This window comes from Peromyscus leucopus, chromosome 3 (genome assembly GCF_004664715.2).
Source record: "Peromyscus leucopus breed LL Stock chromosome 3, UCI_PerLeu_2.1, whole genome shotgun sequence".
NCBI classification, from domain to species: domain Eukaryota; kingdom Metazoa; phylum Chordata; class Mammalia; order Rodentia; family Cricetidae; genus Peromyscus; species Peromyscus leucopus.
This window is the reverse complement of record NC_051065.1, coordinates 100,104,284-100,124,436: the sequence shown is the minus strand read 5'-3', so window position 1 is coordinate 100,124,436 and position 20,153 is coordinate 100,104,284. Positions and strand designations below refer to the sequence as shown.

Sequence of the window (20,153 nt, the reverse complement as noted above, 5' to 3'; positions counted from 1 at the left end):
GCCTGGAAGAGCCACCTGGAAGAAGGTGGCTTTGAGCAGCCTTGAGTAGGAAGCCCAGGAGAGAAAGGCGGCTCCTAGGCCACAGGGCAGCTGAGGAGGCCGGCAGGGAAGGCAGACAGCAGCCGAGCTGGACACTGGGCTTTGGGCTGTTTATTTGAACTGGAGGTGGACTGCCCGAATCCAAGCTTTCTTTTCACTTCCTTTTTCTCCTTCACGTCCCAGCTTCTAAACATAGAGATGGGTCTGCAGTTCAGAGGCTCTTGGGAAGAGCCTGCTTCCCAAGGTCAGGCTACTTCTCACCAGGATGTGGACCTAGGCCAACTGCGAGGGGCCCCTGCCTCTCCCCTAAAGGGACCCTTTCCTGTAGGAACTCTGGCCCCAGGCCCTGTGAGAGAGAGACACAGCACAGATGTCAGACATCAGCTCAGTCGGGACCCCAAGCAAGGCCCACACCTCTAACAACTGGATGTCTTCCATGGAGAGGAAGGATGTCAGCCTGGTTCACAGCAGCTTATCCACCCAGGCATCCCTCTGTAGAGCCCCTGCTCAAAGGAGGAAAAGAAAACTTCGTCCCCTAAAGACTTTCCCACTTAAAGAGTGGGAGAGGCCTGGTTCTGCTACGAAAACCCACATGTGTTCTTAGGAATGAAGGACAGATGACAAGAAGATCCAGGGCAGGCAGGTCCTGAGGTTGGGCTGAACATGAGCATTCCCAGACTCTGGGACAAGTGCATGTGGTCACGTGTGCTCACAAGGAAGTACTGTGGGCCTGTCCTGTGTACTGTGGCATCCTTGGTGAACACTGATAGCTCTTATCTAGTCCTTCACTAACCAACACGCTCACACTGTGGCCTATCGGCAGCCAGAAGCGTAGCTCAGGAGCCAGTCCATTACTAGTAAGTCATCTCCCTGTGGAGACATGTGTCGCAGCATATCCTACCTGCCAATGGCAGATAGCTCAGAGGGTGTAGATTGCATCCCCTACCTCCAGGTAAGGATTATCTGTGGGGTTCAAGGGACCCTGCCCTCGAGTCTCCATATCATGGAGTCTCCCTCTAGGAAACCAAGCGCAAAGCACTTCCTTTGACATCCTTGAGCCTTCAGGGACTGCAGGTGAATGCTGCAGGTGAATTCCGAATTACTCAGACATCCATATCTGTTCGGGGGGGGGGCACACGGTGGAGGAGACATCTGTAAGCACCAGATGTGATCTGTGGAGGCTGGTGTGATCTATAAGTTTCAAGTGTGGTCTGTGTTGGGCGTGGGGGTCTGTGATCTGTGTGCAGAATGTGACCCATACTTTCAGTGTGATGTGTAATGTGCTAAATTGATCTGGGTGAGACCTGTCAGTGAATTCACTGGGTCTTGAAGTGTTTTGGGTGAGAATGTCCCCCAGGCATTTGAGTACTTGGTCCCCAATTGATGGCACTGTTTGGGGAGGTTTAGGTGGTATAGCTTCGCTAGAGAAACTATGTCGCTTGGGGTGGGCTTTGAATTTAAAATCCTCACATCACTTCCAGATTTCTCTCTCTGTTTACATTTCAAGATGTGAGCTCTGGGCTTCCTGCTCCAACTGCCTTGCCTGCTGACTGTGCTGTGCCTCCCAACCACGAGGGACTCCAACCCTCCGGAACTAGGAGCCCCAATCAACTCCTTTTCTATAAATTGCCTTGGTCATAATGCTTCATCACAGCAACAGAAAAATAACTAAGACAGGCCTTGTGTGCCTGGGCATACTGCATGCACACTCACACGTTTGTTAATGCACACAGGCCTACCCTATGTCCACTGGCCTCCTCCATTCGGAAACCCCACTCCCCTCTCTGGCCCTTGGCTCACCCTCTTCAGTGCCTCCATCTGGCTGAGATCCCTCCTGCGCAGTCGGACCCAGCGCCGACGTCTGTGAGTGTAATACATCTTCTCAGCAGGGACCCAGTGTTTTGGCTTTCGGTCCGGGGGGATGGTGATACTGTACTCCCAGCCTAGGGGGTGGGGTAAAACCTGTAAATCATTGTTAGCAAATCCCCATCTCTCCTAAGCTATCTCTTTTCGTGGGGCGTGCTCAGAACCTGAGCAGCAACTCTGGGCCAGACTGGTGGCTTGAAGTGGAGGCATGTTCAGGAAGTTCCCCAGGTGAAGTAACCCGACAAAAGCCAGACAACTGCCTGGAGCCTTCAGCTGTCTCACTGGCACACCTAGGAGCTGGCTGGGGTGAGACCCCAACTTCTGTGTGTTCCCACCTTGCTCATCGACAGCCCGATTGAGGTCTACGGACCATTCTTCATCTTCCCACTTCCAGCCCAGTGGGCATTCAATATCGTCCTTTGGAAGCACCTTCTCCCCATTCTAGAGACACAATAGGTAAATGTGAGAAGATAGAGACTGGGCACCCGCAGGATTCGAGGACACCATCCTTCTGGAGCACAAAGCAATTGGGTCAGCAAGGAGCAGGGAGAAGACACGTAGACTTCTAAGTCACAAGCTCTTCATGGGACCAAATGTCCAGGACCCCAGAGAAAGCACACACTACCCACCTGGAGCACCCCCTTACCACATCAGTGTAATTATCACTCATATAGATCCACTGGCCTCCAGGGAGCCGGGTCTGGTTCTCAAAAACCTCCTCCACAAAGCTCAGATGACCAGCGTCAGCATCATGGAGCAGGCTATGGGGGAGGACAGTCAGAGGATCACTGAGGACACCCCATCTTCTGCCTCCAGGAGAGCGTTATACCTCAGCCCACTTGTACTATCAACCTCACTACACAGAGATAGAGGAGTTAGTGTGAACAGACCGGGACAGAGAGGGAAAAGGAGGCTTGGAACAGGTAAATATGGTCACAGGCCAAAGAATGTGTCATCCAAGGTAAAAAGAAAAAAAAAGGGACCAAAAGGAGGCACCAAAGCCCAATGGATAGCACAAAGAAAATATCATCAAGCTGTACATTAAAGATTTAACACTTGATTCTATAATATACTTCAAGCTTTAAAAAAAAAAAAGTTGCTGGATGTCACCCAGCTATGAAAAAGTGTAGAGAGCAGCTGAGGTGGTGTGGAAGGATGCACGAACTGGGACCCTCCAGGGAGCAAGTGAGCTGCCTGGAACAGGAATGGTCACGTAGGTGCAATGAGAGGACGTTGTCTGTGTATCACGGAGGACAAGGCACATGGCTGGGCGCCAACTCCACGTATGCTTAATAATAAAGGACTCCATCTGAGTGTGTGAACATGTGTGTGTGTACATGCCCAGGGCGGGTGCAGGTTTAGGGGGTGCACACATGCTATGGCATCCAAGTGGCGGTCAGAGGACAATCTTGGGTGTCAGTCCTCACTTTCCATCTGCTTGAGACAAGGTCTCTCGGTTGTTTACTGCTGAGTATGCCAGGCCAGCGAGCCCGCGGGCCTCGGGGGACTCTCCTGCCTCTGTCCCATCTCCTCATAGGAGCACTGGGGTTGTAGACAGGCACTGCACACTGGGCTTTATCATGGGTCCCAAGGAACCGAACTCATCAAGTCACTTGTGTGACAAGTGCTTTTTCCACTGTCTCCCCAGCCACACATAGCACCTGAGTGTTTGAGCTATTCCTGGTAGGTGCCAACCCCAGGAGGGTCCAAGCAGCAGTCTCTGTGACCAGCAAGGAGCAAGCAGGACTCACAGAGCTCAAGATTCTGGAGGAAGGGCTGGGGAGAAGGGGGAGCCATGGTTGGACATCTTGTCTTAGCCCTCTACCACCCTGGGTCTACCACTCACGTCTTCTCTGGACACACGAACCAGTCCCCTGCCCAGGCCCAGCCAGCTGAGGGGCGGAAGCTGTCCTTTGGTAGTTTGATCTTGCCTGTGACGTCAGAAAACTTGGGGTAGGTGAGGCCTGTTGTGCCCCAGTTCCCGACCAGCGCCAGCTTCGTCTGGTTCTCATACTGCAGACCAAACAAGGAAGAGAGGTGAGGGGTCACGCAACTCCAGGCTCCACGGGCCAGTAGGCGGGCAGGTACTCACCGTTTCAGCAAAGACAGAGAGTTTCCCCTCGGCAAACTGATTGAATTCTTTCTCATCCACAGAGAGCCCAAACCAGAGCTTGACCCGGATCTGCACAGGCATTCGGGCCCCAGGCGCACCCTCCATGGGATACTAGGATCAAAGAAATACAAACATTCACATCCCTCAGGCCTGGGCACACTGGCTCCACATCCAGTCACATGTACCCTGTTGGAGGATTATACCAAATGTCATAGAAGTAGACTAAATAACCAAAAGGTTTTTTTTCCCCAAGAGTCGTGTTCATCAAAGAAGACCGTAGCAGCCATGTAGGAGCTCTCTACAGATGGGGTCATGTCTGCAACAGCGTCTCTAATGTCCCTTTCTCCTGCCATCTTCTTACTTCCATCATCTGAGGAAACTTTCTACTATAATGGAAATGCTGAGATCTGCAAGGTCCAACATTTGAAAAGTGGCGCATGGCACCAGGCAACTGCGGTTTTCATTTTATTTTGCATTAACTAATTTAAACATCTATACATGACTGCTGTGCTGGACAGCACCATCCTAGAAACAGAAGAGCGGGGACCCAGCTCCAGAAGAGGAGCAATTAAAGCCACTTCGTTTCAGTTTCAGTACTTCATGCTTTGGCTAGCCGTGAACACTGCATCTAACGTCCCCACAATTTCAAGGGCTTATCAGCACGTTAACCACTCTTTTGCTGTTCAGCTGTTTTTTTTATCCCGAGGGCTTCAGAAGCTCTGCCAAATGGAATAACCACAACAACCCAACATTTAAAAACACATATATGTTCCCTCCGATGACTTCACCATTTGACTGGAGCCAAAGGTTAGATTCGGCCTTGGGGAGCAGAGTTCTTCGCTCTTAAAATGACACCCTGTCCCCTAGAGGAGACACCATGGTGAGAGAGAGCTCACTGAGTAAGAGCAGCAGGGAGTCTGGGTGGGTTCAGAAAAGGCTGAGAAGCTAAGGTGGGGGTCCCCAAGCTGATGGAGAAGGCCTGGACCCCTGGAGGCAGAGGCCAGGCCAAGAGAAGGCTTAGGAAGTGGCATAGACCATTGATGGTTGGCCTTCACGTCTTCCTCAGCCCATCTCCTCTGTCACTCCTTGGAGGACTGTGGAGGCACCTCTTACCTCACCAGTCCCCAGGAACTCCCTGTGGTGTTCACTTCAGCTGTCCCCTCCCTCAGGGTGGCTAGCTATCCTTTTCCCTCCAAGCCACCAGCCCTTGGGACATGGCAGGAATGCCTGCCTCCTCCCTTTCCTCCCCCACTCCAGCTCCCCACCACCAACCTCCCCCAGACGGGCCAGCCTGCCCAACCTAAAATAGCAACAGCAAATAAAGAAATGTCTAGTTTGGGGCTCCTCTCCTCTGCTGGTGCTCACTTTTTCCAGCTTGGGTTTAAGTTAAGGAACACCAGTGTTTGCTTGGTCTCTGCCCGCTGCCAACATTTTTGTAGCGCTTGCTCAGGAGCTACTGGCAGGCTCATGAACTCAGTGGGGAGACTTCGAGAAACAATTCTATATCTTTTTTTTTTCTCTCCTTTGCTTGGAATCAGGGAACATTTTCAGTTCACCTCCTAGAGGCTTCAGGGCCAAGAGGTCAGAACTGGAGGGAGAGGTGCTCCCGAGCCTACGAGGCCTGCCTACAGCCTGGCCATACTCACTACCCATTGCCCAGCTAGCCAATTCCCACACTGCCTCCCCTTGCACATTCCACATGCACATGGAGAGGGTCAGCCTAGAGGGCAATCTGAGGCCAGAACTTGAGGTTAAAACCAAACCAAGAAGGTACCTCAGATGGTCCAGGAGCGGGTGGGAAGGTCATGATTCCCGCCTAACACACACACATAACACACACACACACACACACACACACACACACACACACACACACACGGCCCACATCCTCCCCTCTGAAAGATCAATCTCCCAATGCACTGATTATCTTATTCCTGGCTACCTCAATTAGGATTACCATTGCTATGACGAAATACCATGACCAAAGCAACTTGAGGAAAGGCTTTATTTGGCTTACACTTCCACATCGCTGTTCATCACTGAAGAAAGTCAGGACAGGAACTCAAACAGGGCAGGAACCTGAAGGCAGGAGCTGATGCAGAGGCCATGGAGGGGGGCTGCTTACTTGCTTGTTCCTCATGGCTTGCTCATCCTGCTTTCTTATAGCACCCAGAACAACCAGCCCATGGGTGACACCGCCCACAATGGGCTGGGTCCTCTCCCATCAATTACTAATTAAGAAAATGTACTATGGGCTTTCCTGCCATCCAATCTTATGGAGGCACTTTTTTAAATTGAGGTTCCCGCCTCTCAGATGACTAGTTTGCGCCAAGCTGACACAAAACTCTCCAGCACACTGGCCTATAACAGATCTCCAAATGTGGCATCTGTAGAGCAAGGGACAGCCCCAAAAGAAAGAGGAGAGCAGAGGGAGAGAGGAGCAAGCGTCCGCTCACCACCTGGTTCCTGCAGTGCGTGCAGTCTAGTTCAGCCCTCAACGCCTGTGAGGTAGACAGCCTCATTCCCATCTCGTAGGTGGGGAGAAAGCGGGCTGTTCAGAGAGCTTCGGTGACCTGCCCAAAGCCAGACCGAACTCCAACCAGCCCTGGCAATCCAGCTGGAGCCAGCCCTCTCTTCCCACCCCAAAGGGCAATAAGAATGACTGGCCAACAAAAAACGGGTAAGCTAGCAGCCAGCAGTGACTCTACCCAGGAGGGCCAAGGCTGCGGTAGGGTCAACGATGACCTCTTGGAAGACTGAAGATTGAGGTTGCATGTCAAGAAGGGAAGAGCTGCAGCACTGACTTTGGGGACGGGGGCCAGGCTGGGATGGAGGCAAGGCCTGCAGGCTGAGGAGGCCTTGAAAGCAGAGCCATTAGAAGCAGCTGGGAGTGGACCACTGGCTTCCTGGCCACTGAGAATGGCTGTCCACGGAGAAGTTATCTCACAAGGGTGTGCTGTGTTCCGATCATCTGGCTGAAGCCATGACCAAACCACTGGGGCTCTGTATCCCAGTGTTCACCTAGAGAAGATGATGAGAGCCTTTCCACAAGAACCCACTCACATTCCCCTCATCAGCTGTTGCTGAGGCCACTAGACAGGGCTGGAGGCCATCTTAGAGTCAGGAATAATTCTTGAAAGAGACCAGTCCCAGTAAGCAATAAAGTCTTGAACACATACAAGCGCACACGGGGTCCTTAATTTACTTCTTTTTTTCAATGGGATTTTATGTGGCCCAGGCTGTTCTCAAACTCAATGTGCAGCCAAGGATGAACTTGAACTCCTGACCTTCCTCCCCCTACCTCCCAAATGCTAGGACAGGCGAGTGTCACCACACTGTTTTCCTAGTTCACTTCCAACCCAGATTCCAGCTCCTACCAGCAAGCCTCCTGGACTCTCTGCCTGGGGTCTGGAGAATCTGGGGGCAACTGAAGAAAAAGAAAGCTATTTTACTCAAATACCCCTCCCTTCCCAAGATGAAAGTCTGAGGACTTTCAGATCATTCCGGAACAGGACTGGATGGGGAGCCAGGGGAAGCTGAAGAAAGGCCTTGTGTTGAGAAAATCCTATGGTGGCCCTCGCAGAGAGAACACTCACTTTCAGAAAGATGGTCTGCAGCTTTCCACAATTCCTGCCACAGTAGCTGGCGCCCCGCCGGGAGAAGAGGACTTCATGGGTGGGTACCCGCTGGTAGGCCACGCGCTTATCACCCTGCAGCATCCAGATGATGATGTCTGGCAGGCTGTTCTGGGGCTGGAGAAAGGGTGGCAGTCAAGGTGGGGATGGTGACATGTCCAGAGCCATGCCTGATCTCTGACTCAAAGGCCACAAAAGTCTTGCCTCACCCAGCTCCCATCCCATACTGGCCACTCGGGGCCCTGCCTTTGGCCCTCAGCTTACAGAGGAGCCTCCACGAATGCCTTAGATGCCTGTGGGTTTCTGGGAAGATGCCCCTGCACAGAGCACGGGGCCTAACTCTTAAGTCTTCTCTTGTGGAAGATGTGGTCTGCCCAGAGAAGCCTCCTCCTCCTGCTAACCCTACGACCCTAAGGTCTGCAGACTTTCAGGAGTAGATGCCACCACCACAGCGGCTCCTCACTACCTTTCCAGGGCTCCTCAGAGACAACCGGTGAGGTCCCAGACCTTGGGGTAGAAACTGGAAGGATTTTTGAGGAGGATTCTCCAGCCCTTGCCCTCTCCTAGCCATAGAACGAATTCTGTGAAGGGAGCAGGGTCAGGAGCAAAGCTCCAGAGGCTGCCAATGACCAGCCTGGGGGACAGTCCTCACTGCTATGAGGATATGCCCAGGGAACTGGTCATGTGCCCACCGCCCTGCCCAGGGAAACTCTAGCATTCATCACCCCTTTCCAAGCAGCCTTTCCCATTGCCCCTCTACAACCCTGTGTCCCAGACACCCTCTCCAGGTACATGCCTGGGTACCATCCCATCTCACCATCCATATTTCCTAAGGACAGGCACTAGTGGTCCAGCAGTCAGGTTCTTGGGGAAGCAGGCTTCAACATGAGACCTAGAGCCAGGCACTCTGGGTTCTGATACTAGCCTTGCTCTGACATCCTCTGGCAGGCTAGGCCATCTATTGAGTACCTACTGTGTGCCAGGCTCTGAGCTGGACCCTGTAACCCTAGTAAGTATGCGGCTGTGTCCTGCAGATGGGTATGCTAATGCTCAGAAGGTTAAGTGACCTGCCCAAGGTCACCCAGCAACAGACCCGGGAATGGATCACAGCATAAACCTTTAGTCTACATTCTAGGAGGCAGGGAGGCTGAAGAAGAAAAGGCCCCTCGGGATTCACTACCTCCTCAGCCAGGGCACGGAGACGAAGAAGCCAGTCCTCAGCCTGCTCCAGGGCAGTGGAGAGCTCACTGTGGCCAAGCTTCAAGGCCAGGGCAGCTTCTTTGATCTGGCTCAGGTGACGGGTACGTTGCCGGAACAGATATTGATCAAGGTGGGTAGCAGAAGGTATTTCATGGATGTCACACAGGGGCTGGCTATGAGAGACAGGTGGAATGTGCTCATTCACCAGGGCTCCACACACCACAGAAGCAGGTGCATGTACGTATATACACATACGTATGCACATTTATAGGGTCCCTGCTCCCTGCCTGCCTGCTAGGTGCTCACCTCGTGTGGCCTGTCCGCTCCGGGAAATCTCCCCACACACTCTTGGCCCTCCCACTCTGAAACATGCCTCTTTATTCCCAGGCGATCCTTTTGGGACTCACGCTCACCCTCCAGTTTGGTGGATTCTTTTGTATGAGTGTTCCCTCTCCAAGCTGACTGCAAGCTCTCAGAGGACCTAGAGGGTCCCTTTCCCGCCCCCTTGTGTTGTCTAGGGCAGAGGCTAGAGTCTAAGTTGCCCCATACTAAAATAAATCCTTTCTGTGTTGGGCGCACACTTTCTCCAAGAAAGAAATTTATGGACCCCTGACTAGCTACTGCAGACGCTGTGGGGAGGCCAGCAACCGTGAATACAGAAGCATCCACCCTGGCTGCCCCGAGACGGCCCTCCCAGAATCCTGAGCTTTGGAAAGCCTTCTGAGTCCTGCTGGGCTACTGCAGCCCTCAACTAACAGTGCTGAAGCCCAAGTGAGGGGGTAGATTCAACGTCATCCTGTGTGGGGGCAAAGATCTCTGCTCCCCGACCCATCACGCAGGGACTCTCTAAAGGCCCCGCAGATGGACGCTCCACGCCGTTCCGGAGCTGGGTGAGCACACCCGGGAGAAAGGCTAGAAAAGAGGGGCTGAGCTCCAGTTCTCCCTCCCCAAGCAGGACCCTCCAGCTGGCCCAGCCCTTGCCCTCAAACAGGACATTCGTCAACGCTGCTGCGCCAGGCCTGCTCCACGCTGCAGCCCCCGCCCCCTCCCCGCAGCGTCTGGACTCCCGGCTCCCGGCTGATTTATTTTTTCTGCCAATTTCCCCGAGCTATGCAGAACCAATTACCGCCGGAGCGCCACGGCACCGCTCTGGCAGGCCCTCGGCGCGCTGCGTCTTTCCTGTTATTTTTTTTAATTGAATTTTTAGGGTGGGGGGAGCGGGTGCGCGAGCTCCATCTCGGGGAAACTTAAGCCCCGGGGCCCGTCTCAGGTCACGTACTGCACACCCTGTGGTAATATAATATTTACTGCCCCGAGGGTGCCGAGGACGGCAGCCCCGGGCCGGCGGCTGCCGGTGGAGGCCTTGCATGGTGGGTGAGGGGCCCTGGTGCGCCATGGAGCAGAGGGCTAGAGAAGCCCAGTCAAGGTCAGAAAACAGGGAGGACCCTCCAGCAGACCACCCAACCAAAACTCCCCAAGACCAGCCAAGCACTGTCCTTACCCCTCACAAGATGCCCTGGCTTTTTCTCGCCCGCAGGGAAGTCCAATACAGGGGTACAGAAAGGAGGGACTCTGAGGAGGAGATTGCATCCCTAGCCCTCCCTACAAACGGAGGTGGGCCACATAACCCGGAGCAGATCTGCTCACCAAGTCACCACCTGTCCCTGGGGACCAAGTTGGTGACTGTACCAGGGCCAGTCCCCTGGAGAGTGAGCTGGCCTCATTCTTGAGTTGAGCTACAGGTTGAGTCCCAAGAGATGACCCTTCCCCAACGTTGCTTTCTCCCGAGACTGAGGCAGCCTGCCGTCCCCCACAGGAGCAGCCTTGGAATTTTCCCTGGAAAAAGCGGCCCTGATCTGCACCTTCAGGGCTGACAAGAGCTACTCCTGGGCAGAATGCTAGGAAGGGCTTTGCATCTCACGGAACAGCATGGCGCCAGAAAGTAATGCACAGAGGCAAGGGGTGCATACTAGGGTGGGGAGGGGTCCAACAAGCCGGCAAGACCACGAGGATGAGGGCTAGGAGGCGTCCTGTGGGGACAACAGTCCTCGCCAGGACACCAACTGGAAACTGGGGAGGAGAGAGTGAGAAAGGAAGGGTGTGTGGCTGGGCTGGGGAGGAGAGCGGAGAGGAAGGCTGTGTGAGCCGCTAACGTTGTGCTGTGAACTCTGAAGGTGGTGGACCTGTGGAAACAGGAGGAGACGGGCGATGGAGATGGCATGTCTCGGGCATGTGTGGCCTCAGACACAGCCTGGACCAGCTGACAGGCCAGACACACGGAGAGGAGACGCAGTGCGCCCAGAGATCAGAGAAGAGGGCTTCACTACATGGAGCAGGGGGAGGAGGTAGGGAAGGGCCCTGGCTGGAGACAATAAGGCTGATAGCAAGTAATCAGCCCTAGTCAGCCATGACACCTGCTCGTGCTGAAGTCTCGGGCAGCATGGTTCCCTCAGGTAGTTTCCGGAAGGATGGATCTGGAGTCCCTTCCCTGAAGATCCCATCAGACACCCTGAGAGGATGGGAACTCACCCCCCACCCCCCACCCCGTCTAGGCTCCTGTCCTGGCTGATGCCCCCCAGAGGCCTGGGCATCTTCCTACCCCCGGAGAGAGACAGAAGAGCCTGGCTTGGCAGAGTGTTTCAGATAAATCCCCCTGAGAGGGCACTGAGGACAGCCTGGGACCAAGAACCACAGCCTCCAGTGACCCAGCACCTCAGACTTGCCAGGGATTGGGTCCCACTCATTTCCAAACTCCCAGCCCCACACACTCGCCTGTTCCACCCCACAACTGCCATGAGCAGTGCTTCGGAGACCCATGTTCTGCCAGCCTCTGTCCCTGAAGTGGCATCCCTGGGCACAGTAGTCTCTCTGTAGGCATGGCCAGGGTGCAGGAAGCTCTGAGGAGGTGCCCCACCCTGGGGCCCCTGCAAGCTGATTGTGCCCCATGTGCCCTTCCAGCGCCATATTCCTTCCACCTCCAGACCAAGGCCAGCTTCCTGATGCCTCATCGCTCCCACTCTGCTTTTCTCCTGCCAAACCCCTCAGAGAATGGCCCCAAAGTGCACCCAACTGTCATGGCCACAGCTAGGGAATCATGCTGAGTCTTTCCTGGGCCCCCAGTTCTCTCTGTGACTGAGTAACCCAAGGACACTCTTCCATTTACTTGATACGTGAATCTGGGTATGTCAATCAATCCCTGTGTACCTCAGTTTCCTTATCTGGCCCTCAGAGAATGGCATGATTAGAGGCTTACAATTAGTGAAGACATACAAACTTCCCAAAATCTGTGCTCCCCTCGGCTCCCTCGACACCCACCCTCCCCAGCATCTTTACCTTAGCTGCCTGTATCTCAGGTCACTTACCAGTCCTGGGTCTCCTTTCTCATCACCCTGAAGCTACAGCAAGCAACTGGTCCAGGGGGCTCCTTCCACAACATCCCCAAGCCTGAGTTTCCCTTGATAGAGCCCCAAAACCTGCCCTGCTAGGCATCAGCTGTCCTTGGAACCCCTACAGACAGCAGGCATTTCAGGACTACATGCCGTGGTCCTGGCAGCCTCCTCTCCGTTTCCTACCCTACCATTTCCATCAGCATCCTTCTTTGAGAAGATTGCCCTGTCAGAGGCATCTGCCCTGAGTTCCCACAGACCCCACTTCTCACTCCCCGTCATATCGAGGGCTCAAGTCGCACCCTTCCCAATACAGCTGGGGCTGAGCTGGTTTCAGGAAGGTATGGAGAATGGAGGAATGACCTGCCTGGAGTGAGGCAGGGGGGCGCTGTTCCTTTGGGCACACTTGATCTGCTGAAGGCACCCTTCATAAGCAGGGTACGCAAGTGCCTAGCCACCACAGTTACGCATCTCTCACGGTGAGGGCATTTCTCTGATCCCTTCAACAGGGCTCTCTAGCTAGCCTGAGAGAGGAGAAGAAGGGGTTGGGTGGCGGGGGGGGGCTGGCTACCTTCATACTGAACCCCACAGAATGCAGAAGAGTGGCTATGGCCAAGTCCATTTCATAGCTGAGAAACCAAGGCCCGAAGAAGCGGAGCTACTGAAAGCCCCAGACTGTGGTGAGGGGTGGGTTTCCTTGCATCTGTCACTGTGGTAACCACACTTCCTGTTACTTAATCCTCCTCACAGTGCCAGTCTGATGTTGATCAGATATTGTTAAGAAGTCATTCTTCAGGCCAAGTTCAACTTCAAAGCTCCCTTCGCAGGGACTAACCCTAGCCCTCCTGGATGTGGAAGAGACGCTGAGGTGAGCCCCGTCTGCTGACTGGCATTCCCATTCTCCCTCACTCCCAGGCCCCCCTTTCCTGAAGTTGACAATCAGCCATGTGCAGTAGAAACCTAAACAGAAACCACGGTCCCCGACAACATGGCCTTGGGGGAAGGAGGGGTTCCCCCACCCCAGCTTCTCCTGGAGATTCCATCAGGGAGCTATGAGGTCGGGGATCAGACACACAATGCTTCCCATTCAGGTAAGCCGGCCGCCCAGCCCACAGCTGCTGCTGCTGCTGCGGGGAGATTTATGACCTGTTCTAAACGTCACCTTTTCAACTCCCAGTGCCGGCTCCACCACCTCTGGGCTCAGCACTGGCCAGACTGCTGGCCAAGCGTGGCTGGGAGACGTGCCTCTGCTCACCACCACACACGAACACTCCCGAGGAGACAGCAGCGGCTGAGCTAGGAGAGGCATCCGAGGGTGCCAAGTACCCCCTACCTGCAGTCTGCCAGGAGCTCGTCCGTCAGTTGCGCCACCAGGGCGTCCATGTCCTCAGAGGAACACTGTGCCTTCAGAGCCAGGTGGACCTGCTCCAGGCTAGCTTCCTGTGGAACAGGCAAGCCTACGTCAGGAGTGTCACCATGGAGGGGGACCCAAGCCCCAGGCTCTGTCCCTGAGCCAGAAGGGAATAGATAATAGGAACAAGACAAAGCAAAGCCAGACTCAATCCGGGACCTTCCGGGACTCTCCACCCAGACCCTCAACCTCGGAACCCCAGTCTCACACATGGCCACAGGGATTTCCCTTGCTAGAACTCTAGCCTGAGTGCATCCTGTCCCAGCTGCCACCTTGAAGCCAGGCCTGACCCCCCAGAGGGGAGTGGATCTCTCTGAGACTCCTCTGTCCATCCTTATCCTTTTTGGAGTCAGCCACACAGCCAGATCCAGAGCTAACCAGTCTCCCCAGCAGCCATGGAGCCACCACTGGGCATAAGGACCAGATTCCAGAGCTGGTTCTCTTGGACCTTCATCTGATCTTCTTCTCTGGCACTTCTCTGGGCACTTTCCCTAGGCCTCGGCCCTGAGCTGGAAAGCAGAGGCCAACCTCGAAAATCCTGTCAGGCCCAAGGCTGCTTCAGTCCCCCAAGCAGCCCTCTCCACACATCAGCCTTCCTGAGCATGTGATGTGTGCTCCACCCTGAGGAAAAACCCTAAGAAGAAAACGAAGTCCCTGCTATGAGGAACTACGGCCTTCTGGTGGGATAACGGGGAGTAGCGTGGAGGGCAGGACAGGGATTGCACAGCCTCAAACTCCAAGTTCCCCCATCACCGCCAACTGCCAGTTTCAAGGATGTCAGCCCTTCCTCGCCTTTCTGCCTCCTCTCCAACTGTGCTCCTCGTCATCCCCAGGCCTCTTCACCCTCCTCCCCACTGCTGCCCCTCGTTCCTGCCCTGTAGCCGTTCTGGCCTCCCTTTGGGTGATGCTCCCTGGAAGGGAGCCCAGAGCCACTGCCTGAACCAGCAGCTGCCAGCGTCCGTCTCCCCTCCCTTAACCTCCACCCCCGAGCCCTCTCAAGACTCTTCTGCACGCCTTGTCCAAGCACCAGGCAGACCTGAGAGTGCAGAGAGGTTCCCAGAACCCTCTCCTCACCCCCAAAGCAGAACTACTCTGTCATCCAAACACTGTTCCTCTCCCCAGTTCCCAGCTTTGAACCCCAGATCATTTCTCTCAAGGCCCTTCATCTCCCCAAGACGAATGTATCAAGGCCAGGCAGCTCAAGTTCCACAAACTCCCTAAAAAGCTGCCTTCCTCCCAGGACCTTCTGGGACTAGGACTCACCCTCCCCTGAGTCCTTGCCATGATATCCTAGGTGGGGACCTCTTCTCCATCTTCCCATTGTCCCCATGACATCCTCAGCTGCTCCCCTCCATATCCCACAGCTCTCCCTCAGCACCCATGAATGCCACCTGGATCTAAGTTTGGACCTCTAGCGTCTGGCTTCTGGCTGGAAGTTTCTGGCGAAACTGTTGTATGTGGTTTCAGAGTCAAGAGGCATCTAGTAATAAGCACCGGGCATATCCTGACACCCCAGCTATGTCTCAGCTCTCTGTCCCTCAGTCATGCCACATCCACCGGGGTGAGGCCAGCACCCTTCATACCCCATCTCCTCTACAAGGAGATACTTCTGGCAGGGCTAGAGGCAAAGGCACCGTGTCTGGACAGGATCACACTCACCAGCCGGTCAGCGATCTGCAGGAGCTGATTTTGAGTCTCAATTCGATGGCTGATGTCTTCCCAGTATGAGGACAGTACCACCACTGGCTTCACATTGCCCCAAGGCAAGTAATAGTAGTGGCACCCTGCAGGGAGGGGAGAGGGGCCTGAGCATGGGGCAGAGGCCCAGCCAGTGGAACTCGGCTCTGCAAAGCATGTTGCTCAGGCCATTGGACTTTCATAACTGGCCCAGCTTGAAAGAGGACTCAAGATAGACAGGTTCTACTCTCCTCTCCCCTTAGATGCTTGTGGTATGGCTGGTAGTCCCCAGTACACAGACAAGGTACATGAGCACGTTTTGTGGGGGGACAGACTGCTGTGGCTCTCCCATCAAAACAAGAGGGCTGATAGACAGAATGCCCTGGCAAACCCGAGCTCACATCCCCAAGGTCTCCAAGTCAAGCCCCTAGACCCCATGTGTTGGTGGAGGTGGTTCAGGACCAGGGCAATGGCAGAGCCTGTAGGAGTTCATCCTGTGGGTACAGTGGACCCCCGCCCCCAGAGGAATATGAGGGGCAGCACAAGAAGTAGAAGAGGTTTGGTGTGGTTTCCATGGAGGCAGGGTTTAGGGAATGGTGTCTACCCTGTGACCCGGGTCCCTTCCGGCCGCACCCACCATCAAAGACTGCCCGGCTGTACTGGGTGGTGGAGGCCAGTGGCAGGCAGGTGGTGTCGAACTTGTTTCCGTAGTTGCCAATGCTGACCTCGAACTGGATGGCGTCATCCACATCCTGCAGCATTGTGGCTGAGTAGAAGGCGGCAAAGAGGGAGTATTTGCGCCTCCGGAGGTACTTCTGTGGGCAGAGTGAGCAGGTCAGAGGTCACAAGGAGACAAGCAAGATACCCAGCAGGGTGGATCCCATAGATGTCAGGCCCCAACCAGGACCAGGACCCAGAAATTCCTGGCTGGGAAGAGAGTGTCTGATGGTCCAAAGGAACAGCTTCCAGACTTGGTTACTGACTGAACAAACTCATTCCAGGTCCACGCACATTCGCTCATGTTTCCTAACAATCTGTTCCTCCAAGGTCAGGCTGCTCTTTAATCCAAACCAGCATCGATGGCACCACCATGTCCACAGAGCAGGGTCTCCCGCAGTGTCCCTCAGGGCAGCCTATACCTCATCTGCCCTTTAAAGGGGCTGAAAGCTCTCAACAATCATGCACCGCCCAGAGCTACAGACACACACCACACACACACACACACACACACACACACACACACACACACACACACACACACACAGGCAGCCCTGCAGTCGGCTTAGGCAGCCTCAACCATGTGCTCAGAATGTTTAGTTCGAATTGGCCTCTCCAAGCCCAAGGCACAGGGCTGAGACAACATAAAACATCCATGTGTCTTGGCATGAAAATTGCATGATTCTAGCTGGGCGGTGGTGGTACACGCCTTTAATCCCAGCACTCGGGAGGCAGAGACAGGCAGATCTCTGTGAGTTTGAGGCCAGCCTGGGCTACAAAGCAAGTTCCAGGACAGGCACCAAAACTACACAGAGAAACTCTGTCTCAAAAAAACAAAAAAAAAAAGAAAGAAAGAAAGAAAGAAAGAAAGAAAGAAAGAAAGAAAGAAAGAAAGAAAGAAAGAAAGAAAGAAAGAAAGAAAGAAAAGAAAGAAAGAAAGAAAGAAAAAGAAAAGAAAATTACATGACTTTATAGTCACCTCCTTGGAAAGCCGAGGAGAAAAAAAGGAGCTGAAAGGCTGAGTTTTGAAGCATGTGAATGGTGATGACAGATAACACTTAGTATGTACCTACTGTGTGTATATGTCAAGTCTTACCATTTGCCTACTGTGTGCCTACATCAAGTCTCTTTTCGCCACCATCTCCTAAAGTAAATATGACTCCAGACAGGGGAACTGAGGCAAATGGCAGGTAGGCGGGCCAGCATGGAACCCAGAGGTAACTAACTTCAGTGTTAGTACTTCAGTTAGTGAGAGGAGAGCATGCATTGCTCTGAAGGTTCTGGGCCTTAGAGTCTTCCTCCATATGTGGGGTTAACAACAGCTAACTTGTGGCATGCTGGATGTGAAGATGTCAGCGGTAAACGGTGTTGAACTGATCATGGCGGGCTGTTCCCATGGAATCCTTACAAAACAGTGTTTCACTTTGCATCAAGCTCTGGGTTTCTGTAATACTTTCATTTATCTCCCTTAAACCTCAAAGCATCCCTGGGGTGGGATATTACACCTTTCCCACCTTACAGCTGAGACACAGGGGTCCTCAGGAGTGCCGCCGCCATAGCAAATGCAGAGCAGAACTGAAGAAGGTCTTCTACCACAGTCCTTAGCTACCTTGTCCCTACTTCCAGCAGGGACCCAGCTCTCTCCCAGAGCTGTGTCCTCACCTCCACACGCAGGATGTCATCAGCAGGAAGGTCTTCCACCTTCTGCTCACTGTGCTCCACCAGTCTGGTCTCTAGAGACAGCAGAAGCCGGCCTCGGTAAGCCACACCTTCTCCCTGCAAGAGAAAGTCGGGTGGCCAGCAGAGGGGTGAGGGATGGGGAGCACAACACATGACCACATAATATCATTCACCCCTACAGAATGGGGATGTACCAATCCTCCTCCTGAGAGAGGTGGGCCTCGGTGTCTCGGGATGGAGACAGTGAACAGGTCCGTCTGGCCCAGGAGAAAGAAGTCAGAAGGCCTGACAGAAGGAGGTGCTCGGAGAGGGCTGTCCAGGCCTCGTAAGACCCACTGGGCCCAGACACTGGAGACCAGCCTGGAGACCCTCAGGGCATGCATGTGGCTGCTCACCTTCCCTGTGTTGAGCTCTGCATAAGGGTCTGGGAAGCCCGTGAACTCCCGGGGACTGCCGTAGAGGTTCACGTAGCAGGGGCCAAAGGTGGGGAGGAAGCCCAGGTTGTCGTCCACTGGAAGACACAAGCAGGTATCAGGGAGATGGCCCTGGAGATCTTTCTAGGGTTCAACCCAGCCACCTTCAGATCTGATCCCATCTCTAGCCCTCAGTTTCCCCCACATGCACCAGATGTGGCCCCTGTGCATGTATAACTAGTAATATACTAGCAATGACTATAATCAACTCTGTTCCGTCTCTTGAGGACTCGATATGCCGAAACGAGGCGATTTCTATTATGTTATTAGTCCTATTTCACAGATGAGGGAACTGAGGCTCAGAGATGTGACCGATCACAGGCTAGCAAGGAGATAGGGCCCAAATGGTGCAACACACTCAGCTGGCTGGAACACTAGCAGTTGCTCAAGCCTTCCCTCTCAGGCCATGGGGGAGGAGGAACAGAGGTGATCCAGAGTCCAGTGACCAGAGAAGCCATGTCCCGGGGATCCCCTCCTCCTCACACACACACAATTGTTGTGGCAGTGGGGAGTTGGAGAACGGATAAAGGGATCAGTCCTGCCTCGTCATCCCCATCTTCTGGGAGATGCCCTCTTGATAATGTCACAGCTGCCCTTCTGGGGACAAGACCTCACTGGCCAGACTCTGAAACCCTGCAAAGGCAGGGAATTCCTTTCGAAGGACATTTCCAAAGTGCTCAAGGTAGAACCTCTGCCGCCGCCGGGCCTATTTGTGGGTGTCTCTGTCCACACAAGGATGAGCCAGGGAGAAGGGCTTCCAGGGAGACCTGTGCAGTAGACCCTGTAGCTGTACACTCTAAGTCACGCTGCCGAGACAGCGCAGGGAGGCGGGGGCAGCTGGAGCTGGCCTGCCCATCACCTTTCCATATATTTCCTCCTCCAGACCTCAGAGCAGACAGAGCTTGGCTTTGGGAAGCAAAGGGGGAAGCCTTGGAGCGATGGGACTCGGGGAACACTACTAACTGCCTGCGTCAGTCATCACAACTATGATTTACCTTGTGAATTATGTGTCAAGCATTTCTCATTCCCCTGGCCACCTACAGATCTCCAAGATACCTCACAATCCCTCTGTCCCATTATGTCCCCCATGCTGGAAGCATCAGCAGAGGCAACAAGCTTAGAAAGGGTCTGGGAGAGCTAGAGGGAGGGACTGGCCTTAAAGCATCAGTGACGCAGGGCTGAGACTTGCCAGGGGTCAACTCAGGGGCCTGGCTGCAGTTCAGTTCTCCCTCATGCAAGTCAGAAAATTCCCCTCCAGCAGAAAACCCAAGGTCCCATCCCCTCGTGGTCCCCTAAGTGACAGCAACATACGGTCAGTGGCTTTCGGAGGCTTGAGTACACCTGCTGGCTCCTCTGAAGCATAAAGAAATGGAGAAGGGGTTAGGATGGGCTAGGCTTGGCGGAGAACAGTTACATGAACTGGAGCCTGGATGGAGAGCTGGCGGACAGACACTGTGAATGAACAACAAAGGAAGGCACACACCCTGCCCCCCAGCTCCAACCAGGCAGCCCTCACCACCTCCGCGACCTGAACCTCCATTCAACCTAAGAAACAACACACAGAAGAAAAAATGTGCTTTTCCCATGTCATATACAGGTAAATTAGGAGGAATGGTGCAGAGAAAGGAACATGAAAAGGGAAACAGGAAAGAGCCCTTGTGGGCAAGGAACCACCCTGGGCTCCAAATATCAGATTGACACTTAGGATCCAGCACGCTGAGCCAAGGCCATTCAAGGCACAACATCTCCACCTCGTGGGAATTTTTAGTATTGCAACAGACGGCAACACTTCTCAACAGATGCCACCTCGGTCTGGCTTTTAGCACCAGCAATTTCCAGGGAAGATAAGACAGGTGTTGTCCACTAGCACACGCACCTACACATATACATGCACATGCATTAAGTAAATGTAATAAAAATATCTTAACCTTTTTATTTTCCCACAGACTCATGACG

At 53.9% G+C, this 20,153-nt stretch overlaps 1 protein-coding gene across 14 annotated transcripts in view; it reads right to left on the bottom strand.

The window, feature by feature from the left end:
• The window catches only part of Dysf (dysferlin), a 242,916-nt gene that overhangs the window by 130,817 nt on the left and 91,946 nt on the right, over window positions 1–20,153 (bottom strand). For 8 of the 14 annotated variants that reach the window (XM_037203838.1, XM_037203844.1, XM_037203846.1 and 5 more), the window contains 12 exons: window positions 18,120–18,235; window positions 17,707–17,820; window positions 15,965–16,142; window positions 15,310–15,434; window positions 13,573–13,679; window positions 8,834–9,026; window positions 7,615–7,770; window positions 3,998–4,129; window positions 3,752–3,918; window positions 2,552–2,666; window positions 2,241–2,346; window positions 1,840–1,982 (listed from right to left, as the gene is read on the bottom strand). In XM_037203838.1, the coding sequence (XP_037059733.1) occupies window positions 1,840–1,982; window positions 2,241–2,346; window positions 2,552–2,666; window positions 3,752–3,918; window positions 3,998–4,129; window positions 7,615–7,770; window positions 8,834–9,026; window positions 13,573–13,679; window positions 15,310–15,434; window positions 15,965–16,142; window positions 17,707–17,820; window positions 18,120–18,235 (1,652 nt within the window). Of the gene's footprint in view, window positions 1–1,839; window positions 1,983–2,240; window positions 2,347–2,551; window positions 2,667–3,751; window positions 3,919–3,997; window positions 4,130–7,614; window positions 7,771–8,833; window positions 9,027–13,572; window positions 13,680–15,309; window positions 15,435–15,964; window positions 16,143–17,706; window positions 17,821–18,119; window positions 18,236–19,508; window positions 19,551–20,153 lie in introns of all 14 variants that reach the window. The other 6 variants (XM_037203840.1, XM_037203842.1, XM_037203848.1 and 3 more) reach the window with 1 other exon arrangement.